At 40.8% G+C, this 9,862-nt stretch overlaps 1 protein-coding gene across 1 annotated transcript in view; it reads left to right on the forward strand.

The window, feature by feature from the left end:
- The window catches only part of LOC106583918 (ras-related protein R-Ras), an 18,120-nt gene extending 10,027 nt beyond the window's left edge, over nucleotides 1–8,093 (forward strand). The window contains exons 3-6 of the mRNA XM_014168578.2: nucleotides 1,671–1,773; nucleotides 5,057–5,165; nucleotides 5,440–5,558; nucleotides 5,811–8,093. Coding sequence (XP_014024053.1) covers nucleotides 1,671–1,773; nucleotides 5,057–5,165; nucleotides 5,440–5,558; nucleotides 5,811–5,898 — 419 coding nt within the window. The 3' untranslated portion in view covers nucleotides 5,899–8,093. The remainder of the gene's footprint in view (nucleotides 1–1,670; nucleotides 1,774–5,056; nucleotides 5,166–5,439; nucleotides 5,559–5,810) is intronic.
- Nucleotides 8,094–9,862: the final 1,769 nt, after the last annotated feature.

Genomic DNA, 9,862 nt, shown 5'->3' on the forward strand with positions numbered 1-9,862 from the left:
ATGCATTTCTGTCTAGTACAGATCAGGGACGTAAATCCACTTCACCTACTGTTGTTCAATAACCAAAATACTTTATTTTAAACTCAAGGTGTCATGTCATAACTGACACCCCATTCTTTCAGCAGACATCTTTGAATCTTAATTCGGAGCAGATATTTAACCGTTTTTGGAAAACGTGGTTGCATAAACTGATTTTATCATAATTATTTTAGAAACTTTGCATCTGCACAGTTCTTTCAGTAAATGTGTTTTTGTGAAATGTTCTGTGTAAATTGTGCATAGAGTTGTATGGTTTGAACTTTTAAATCAATGGTTTTTGTTTTGCGTACATTTTAAAGTGAAAAATCTTTGTCAAAGCGTAATTCCTACTGGCACAAAAGGAGGGTGTTGCGCTTGTCAGTGAGCCTTCCTTGCACCCCTCCTGCATTTGTTACTATGTTGCATCTACAGTGCATTCGGAAAGTATTCAGATCACCTGACTTTTTCCACATTTGGTTATATTACAGCCTTATTCTAAAATTGATTAAATTATTTTCTTTTCTCATCTACACACGATACCCCATAATGACAAAGCAAAAAGAGGGTTTAGCAATTTTTTCAAATGCATAATAAAAAAATCTTATTTACATAAGTATTCAGACCCTTTGCTATGAGACTCAAAATTGAGCTCCGGTGCATCCTGTTTCCATTGATCATCCTTGAGATGTTTCTTCAACTTGTTTGGAGTCTACCTGTGGTAAATTCAATTGATTGGATATGATTTGGTAAGGCACACACCTGTCTATATAAGGTCCCACAGTTGACAGTGCATGTCAGAGCAGAAACCAAGCCATGAGGTTGAAGGAATTTTACGTAGAGCTCCAAGACAGGATTGTTTTGTGGCACAGATCTGGGTAAGAGTACCAAAAAAATCTCTGCAGCATTGAAGGTCCTCCATCGTTCTTAAATCGAAGAAATTTGAAACCACCAAGACTCTTCTGGCGAAACTGAGCAATCGGGGTGAAGGACCTTCGTCAGGGAGGTAACCAAGAACACAATGGTCACTCTGACAGAGCTCCAGAGTTCCTCTGTGGAGATGTGATAACCTTCCAGAAGGACAACCATCGGTGCAGCACTCCACCAATCAGGCCTTTTATTGTAGAGTGGCCAGACGGAAGCCACTCCTGGCTGTCTATTCTCACCGTTTGGAGTTTGCCAAAAGGCACCTAAAGGACACTCAGACCATGAGAAATAAGATTCTCTGGTTTGATGGAACCAAGATTGAACTCTTTGGCCTGAATGCCAAGCATCACATCTGGAGGATACCTGGCACCATCCCTACTGGTGAATCATGGGGGTGGCAGCATTATGCTGTGGGGATGTTTTTCAGCGGCAGGGACTGGGAGACTAGTCAGGATTGAGGGAAAGATGAATGGAGCAAAGTACAGAGAGATCCTTGATTGAAACTGACTCAGGACCTCTGACTGGGGTATAATGCTTTGTCATTATGGGGTATTGTGTGTAGATTGATGTGGGGGGGGGAAAGTTTAATTTTAGAATAAGGCTGTAACAGAAAAATGTGGAAAAAGTCAAGGGCTCTGAATACTGTCCGAATGCACTATATGTCACTATCCATATTTATCCCTGTGTACGTACATCTGAATGTATGTGTGTGTGTGTGTGTCTGTCAGTCTTGGACACAGCAGGTCAAGAGGAGTTTGGGGCAATGAGGGAGCAGTACATGCGCTCAGGAGAAGGCTTCTTGCTGGTGTTCGCTCTGAATGACACTGGCAGGTAAGAATCGTCCACCCAGACAATCTCGAGTCATAGGCAAGTTGTAGATTCAAAACAGTATTCCCAACTACACAACATTCTATGAAGTCCTCAGAGCTAAAGCATTTGTCAGGGCTACAGTACTCAAGGTTTCAGGAAGGCAACGTCACTGTTTGCAATTAGGGATGCATATTTCGGTAAATTTAGCTGCCAACTAACTGACCCACATTAACCAGTCAATGAACGGTAAAAGAAATTCCGAACATTAAAATGACCAACAGAAAATACTATCAGAGATATGTATATAATAACGAGATGCTTATGTCTCCGCTCTAACAATGGGAGTGGTCCCAAGGCAGGAAAGCAGGCGACAAGCTTAGGCCAAAAATAAGGCCATAGAAACACATTGGACACTATTTTGGACAGATTTTGGCGCTTCGCCTCTTCCTCTCTGATACTATGCATGCATATGCATACAAGGACCGGACATTTTTTATTAAGAGCTTATGGCGAATAGGAGGCTCGCTTTACAAGTTGAGATTGAGAAATAAAAATAGCTCCTTTTAGTCATGGCCACAAGTTTTTAACACGTGGTTGCATTTAGAATTGTTGTTTGTTGTGCAATGACTGGGCTTACAAAAGCAGGTTTCACTCCAGTAGCCTACAGGCTTTTTGAGGAGCTACTCTCACGCTGTCTGGTAGGCTATTTCTCTCCACAACCTAGGCTCTCTGTATGCTGTGCACATGTGATAAATAAAATGTATGACGACTAATGAAAATACACGAGGCAATTTTAATGTAACAAAATTATGCCAAGTAACCTATAGACCCGAGTTCCCCAAAACTTGTGCCCCGAATTTGGCCTGTGGGTGGTTTTATTTGCCCCCCTCCCCCACTATTCAACAGCCAGTGACGCATCAGAGCGCCAAATTTAAAACCACAAAATGTCATAATTCAAAGTTCTCAAACATAGGACTATTTTTACACCATTTCAAAGATAAGACTCTTGTTAATCTAACCACACTGTCCGATTTCCAAAAGGCTTTACAGCCTTCTTTATTTGGACTATTTTCTACATTGTAGAATAAAAGTGAATACATCAAACCTATGAAATAACACATGGAGTCATGTAGTAATCAAAAAAGTGTTTAATATATTTTTTAGGAGAGTACATAGTCAGAAATAACCACACAGCCATTTTTCAAGCAAGCATATATGTCACGAAAACCAAAAACACAGCTAAATGCAGCACTAACCTTTTGATCTTCATCAGATGACACTCCTATGTTATACAATACATGCATGTTTTGTTCAATCAAGGTCATATTTATATAAAAAAAACAGCTTTTTACATTAGCATGTGATGTTCAGATCTAGCATACCCACCCAAAACTTCCGGTGAATTTACTTATTTACTCACGATTAACGTTCACAAAATACATAACAATTATTTAAAGAATTATAGATGCAGAACTCCTTTATGCACTCGCTATGTCCGATTTTAAAATAGCTTTTCGGCGAAAGCACATTTTGCATTATTCTGAGTAGATAGCCCGGCCATCAGGGCTAGCTAATTTGACACCCACCAAGTTTGGCCCTCACCAAACTCAGATTTACTATAAGAAAAATTGGATTACCTTTGCTGTTCTTCGTCAGAATGCACTCCCAGGACTTCTACTTCAACAACAAATGTTGTTTTGGTTCGAAATAATCCATAGTTATATTGAAATAGCTCCGTTTTGTTTGTGCATTGAGGTCAGTATCCAAAGGGTGACGCGCGGGCACATTTCGTGACCAAAAAATTCAAAATATTCCATTACCGTACTTCGAAGCATGTCAAACGCTGTTTAAAATCAATTTTTATGCGATTAATTTTTTTATTTAATTTTTTTATTTATTTTTTCGCATAAAATAGCGATAATATTCTAACCGGCGACGTTGTATTCGTTCAAACACTGAAAGAAAAAAATGGAGTTGTCTCGTGCACGCGCGCTCCAGTGTCATTGTTCTCAGCAGGACTACTCACAAAAACCCCTGCTGTTTTTCGCCCAGAGACTGCAGAGCTCTCGTTCCACTTTCTGGCGCCTTCTGAGAGCCAATGGAAGCCTTTAGAAAATGTCACGTTACAGCAGAGATGCTGTATTTTTGATAGAGATGCCCTAGAAGGACAACAAATTGTCAGACAGGGCACTTCCTGCATGGAATCTTCTCAGGTTTTGGCCTGCCATATAAGTTCTGTTATACTCAGGCACCATTCAAACAGTTTTAGAAACTTTAGAGCGTTTTCTATCCAAATCTACTAATTATATGCATATTCTCGTTTCTGGGTAAGAGTAGTAACCAATTTAAATCGGGTACGTTTTTTAATCCGGCCGTGAAAATACTGCCCCCTAGCCCCAACAGGTTAACTGTTAACATCCCTATTTGCGACGCAAACGCAGTACACTCATGATCATTTATTCATTCCTTGAAGTGTTGGGGCATTCAAGCCATGGTCAGTATTACACTTAATCTATACTGTGTTTTCTGGTTCCGGCCGTGCAACCCTAATCACAGAGCGATGCTACAGTAACTAGGGGAAGTGAGACTTGTTATAGGCGTTCACCTCTCATAAGTGTCGCATTCATTACATGGTGTCAAATACAGGCAGCATAATGAGCTGCTGTAGTAGTTCTCTCTGAATTGAAAGGTGGATGGGTGCAATTGCACGTTAACAGAGTTCATGTGTGCCGTTAGTTTAGATTGGTTGTGAAGCTCGTATGAATTGCAACGAACCCTTGCCCTCTTATGAGCTGTAGAATGCGTCTTAAAGGTGCACTGGAGAAGTTCTGTCCCCATGCGACGACGAGTCTAAGTACAAACACAACATTCTAAGAACATATGTAGAGCTTAGCCTAATATAACAATTGTCTGTATTTATTTATGAACTGTACCCCCCCCCCCCGACTTGACTCCTGCCAGGTCACACAGGATGCCTGGCTTGCTTTGGCAAGGCTCGATAGGTGTCCTGGTAGGACCCAGGCTACCCCTCCCACTTCTAGTGTGTGTTTGTCATGTTTGAATGTTTGTTGTCACTGTGCTGTCATATTTGTACATTTTTAAATAAGAGTATACAATTAAACAACAAATAAGTTAGATTAATGCAAATGAGTATGCCTCTTTGTTTTAGGGGGCATATACACTCGTTTTTCTTTTTTTTACAGTAACTTGAACTAATGGATTGCACCTTTTTAAGGACATAAAGCACTTGTGATCAGTTCCTAATGTGTTCTCGTTTTGACTACTTTCCTTCCCTTTTTTTCAGTTACAATGAGATCCACAAGTTCCACACCCAGATACTGAGAGTGAAGGACCGGGATGACTTCCCCATGGTGCTGGTGGGGAACAAGGCTGACCTGGACCAGTCGAGAGTGGTACTGGTCTTCATTGACACTCTCATTGTCATGTTAAGAGATCTTCTGCTAGCTTTAATAATGCCAATTTAGATCCTACTGGTTCAAAATCTCAGTCCTTGAAAATACGTTTGAGTTGCCAACAGGTGGCGAGTGGCTACAAGTGTTTCTTTGGCTAGATCTAATAGCAACTTCCTAATCTTACACAGTTTAACGGAATAAGGAAATGAAACTCGCCTGGTGAGCAGCTCGCTTTTAACCTGAGTGCATGTACCTCTCTCTGTCCTGTCTGCAGATCTCCAGAGAGGAGGCCCAGGGCTTTGCCAGAGAGAACAGGATCCATTACATGGAGGCCTCGGCTAAGAACCGCTACAACGTAGACGAAGCCTTCCTGGAAGTGGTGCGAGCTATAAGGTAACGTCATAACGTTAACATCTAGCTGCAAGGTAGAGTGTTTTAAATATTTTATTATGTTGCAGAAAGCTGTAAGGTACTTTATAATAGGTCATCATGTTTATAACTAGATGATTAGAAGAGTTGGTGACCAGACAAAAAGTTGAGGGACAGACATTGTGGTGTCCATTTTATAGCCTGCTCCTGAGTCGAAGCATCCAATGCGCTTTCCCTCACTCTCTCTCTGTTTCATTGTCTTTTTTTTTAACACAGAAAGTTTCAGGAGACTGAGAGTCCCCCTCTACCTGCAAACCACACAGGAAAACGGAAGAGCAGTGGCTGCCCCTGCACCCTCCTTTAACTGTCCCCTCCCCTGGCATAGCACTGTTGTCACAGAGACCAAAACCTCCTCACCTCACCACTGATGCAAGTCTTGTCTGACTTACCTGGAGGAAAATGGGAAGTTTGGGCAAGGGAGGGGAGAGATATACACTTGGAAATGCAAAAAAACTGTATGGGGAGGTTTGGGGAATGGGGCAGGGATGTGTGTGTGTGGGAGAGCTTGCTTACGTCAATGGTGGGCAAAGTGGTGGTGTTACACATTTTTTTATGGTTTCATTCACACTTAAAAATTAGCATCTTCGAACTTTTTTCTATACTTGTTTTGTATTTACGGTTTTGTTATTTCATTGAGTAAGGATGTAAAGGGAAGCCTTGAGCTAGATGAGAAGAGAGCAAGAGATGAGTCCACAGACTGAAAGAGCGAGAGAGGAGGGATGGTAAAAAGGGAGATCTCACAGATACTGCGTTTTTAGGTAGCCTCCTACATTGGGTCAACCTGATGTAAGTCACTGGTTTGACGTTGCTGGAAGGAATGGATAATTTAGAAACTAGAGGGTGCTGTTATTCATACCTACAACAGAAAAGGAAGGGAGCCCAGTTAAACTGAATAGACAAATTAGATTTTTGAAAAAACGCATGGAAAAGAGTGAGATGAAGAAGCAGAATGAGAGTGGAGAAAAAAATGTTTGAAACACTGGTACTTTGATCACAGTGTAGTATCCATGACCACATAATATATATTTTTTGCACAACTTCAACTTATGGACTGGTAGGCAAAAGTAGTTTGACACTAAAGTGCTATTGTTTATTTTAAAATGACTATGTGGATGTTTAGGCGTGTCCAGGTACTTTTGTCTATACATACAGGTGTAGGCCTGCTTTTTAAGTCATTATTATTGTAGTGCTGTTTGCAAATTTGTCACACTGCTACCAGCCATGTACATCAAGGAGTTTGTTTTTTAACTGTATTAAATGAATGAGTCAAAGCTATTGAAGATCTGTTGAAAAGCTGCAGACAAGGCATCATTCCTATCAACCAAAATAATTGTGGGTCCAACAATGAGAACAAATGCAGTGTATTTATAATTTTGGTGTTATGTAAAGTTCAATAGTATACAGGGTTAACTGAATTAACAACAGAGACAGAATGCAATATGGAGTTTTCTTAAGTTTGGGGTATGGTCTCATCTCCGGGGATTGCTCCTCAGAGCCAGATGCTGATAACGAGTAGCCCTACACTGGGCAGCTGGCATCAGAAACCAAACCCGCTGCCCGTTATTATAACTGGGGGAGGTGGATGGTTGTCGACAACTGTTGATGAAAGTGAGAGAACATGGGTAAGTTGACATATATAAATACATTGTAAGATTTATGCCCATTGGTTGAGAAAGAGGACGGTGATAATTACAAGAGTGAGCCCATGTGCTGAACAGCAAGCATGAGGAATGTGCATTATTGTGCCGTGCTTATAGGCTTTAAGGTAAATAATGAATGACATTCCGGACGTGGCTAATAGGAAAGAAGAGAAGACCGCTATACTGATAATACGTTCGTATTCATTCCCACTATGCCCATATAATAGGAAGCTAAGTGAATTATGTTATGCTTACTTGAAGTTAACCAAGCATTCAGACCAGCCTTCCTGATTGAACTTCCATAAACTATGTCTGTCATGAAGTAACTTGTTTGTTTAGAGAGGATGTCCTGCAAACCTTCATATAGATGTAATTAACATATGACTAACAGTTAGCCTACTTTCCCCCAGGGTGATATTTTACACAAAGCAGGATAGCCATCTAACTTTCTGAAAGATTGTGAATGTGCTCCATATTTGTGAGTTGAATCGGGCATAATTCTGTGACCCCAAACATTTTTGAGATGTTTTGATGAATAATTTGAGTTCTCAAAGCTGGCATTCTTATTTTATTTGTGAAATAGAACCCTGTTGATGATGTAGGATCAACATTTGTCCCCCATTTGTTCTTTACCTAATTCTAGAATAATGCATTGACTCTGTTTATTACTGTAGTGTAATAAGCCACAACATACAATTGTACTTAAGTCTGTTATATGTAATTATTTTTAACAGCAAAAAGCCGCTTGTATTCGTATACCAATGAATCTCGAACTATATCTAACTTGCACCCTGTAATCTGCCGGTATCTGCCATGTGTATTTTGTACTGAAATAAACCAAATACTTTTTTTACACCCACTTTTTATATGTTATTACTCAAATCTAGAGTTTTTGCTCAGAATGTGTCAGAATGAAATAGGGCAGCTGGTTTATCTGGACAACACCAACTTTTTTTCTACTTTACTATTTCTCTTCAACAGCATTGGTGAACACTTGGTGATAGGAAATAAGTAGTAAATCTCAGTTTGGCTGAGGTCAAATGTGATTAAAAAAAAAAAACTGATGAATGCAATGAGAAAAGGAGCATGTAACTGTACAGATCAATAAAAAGGACTGTTTTGAATTGGGATTGTGACAATTCAATGTACTCAAGCATGCACTTATCTGATGTTCATTCTCAAAAATATTGTGTATGGTAGCCTGTGTGGTCCAGTGGTTATAGCCGGCATGGGTTTGAATCCGTCCCAGTGCCCTTTGATTTGCCCTCCCCATCTTTCCAACACTGTTCCATCGCTTCAATAAAAGCTAAATATATAAAGTAAAAAAAATACCTTTAACCCTAGTGTAGTGTTCGGGTCTGTGGAACCCATTTTAAATGTTTACTAAAATAACAATTATACAATCATTTTTTTCAACCTGAGACTCATTGGACTTGGCTCATTTTCTGTGAAGAACATGTAAAAGAACACATTTTCATTGAGTGCACACCCCCCCCCCCTGCACATTTATATTACATATGTGGTGTTTGGGTCCACTGGACCCGAGGGTAATAAAAGTGTATGTGTGTGGGTGAAAACAAGTAATACTTAAACAAGGTTTGCTGTGTGCCTTCACTCTGTCTTCCTCCTCACTGGGCCTGCTGTTTCAACATAGCACCAAGAACCTGTCTGTCTCCTGCTTTCTTGCACTCTTTACCCTTTGTAGTGTGTGAAACCACACAATGTCTTGCGGGAACCTGAACAATGTTATTACATTACATTATTTCGATACATTGTAAAAAATTAAGTATTTCCTACACTGTACCCCAGTCAGGTGCAAATTGGGGGAGGGACAACAAATAGCTTTGCATGTGAAGCTCCTTACCACAATCGGTATGGCAAAAATGATCTCTGCTCAGAGGGCCCTTGAAATTATTTTCGCAGAGAGAGAAGCTAGTGTGGAAGGAGTTTTCCGAAATATGAGGATCATGTCTCTGTCAATTCGGAGTCTGACAGTGAGTTGGAAGGAGAGGATGAGATTGACCCTCAGCATGCACCAGAACCAGCCCATCAGCAACCAGCTCATCAGCAGCCTGCAGGAGGAGAAATATGGATGTCAAAACATTGTGATATTGAATGGTCTTCTTGGCCAAGGAATGAGCCACCCGCGTGGCTGCCAATGTGATAAGGATGCAACCAGGGCCGACGCGGATGGCGGTTACTCATGTGCAGGACATAGTCTTATTTTGAACTGTTCATCCCAGACACCATCCAGAAAATCATTCTGGACTGCACTAATTTGGAGAGAGATGTAAGGAGATGGCCCATTTACATGCATACTTTGTGGTTCTTATCCTTGCTGGTGTTTTCAGATCCAATGGGGAATCCCTGTGGGATGCAGAAACTGGCAGAACTTTTCCATGCAACATTGTCTCTGGAAAACTTCCAAATTATTTCCAGGATTATCCGCTTCGATAACTGAGACACCAGACCAGCTTGGCGGCAGAGAGACAAGCTTGCTGCAATCAGGTCAGTGTGGGACAAGTGGGTGGACCGCCTTCCCCTGTTTTACAAACCTGTGCCAAACGTTAGGCAGTACATACCATCTAAACCCTATACGGGGAGGCCAGGTGGAGGAGCCCCTGAGAA

Source organism: Salmo salar, chromosome ssa23 (genome assembly GCF_905237065.1).
Source record: "Salmo salar chromosome ssa23, Ssal_v3.1, whole genome shotgun sequence".
NCBI lineage: Eukaryota > Metazoa > Chordata > Actinopteri > Salmoniformes > Salmonidae > Salmo > Salmo salar.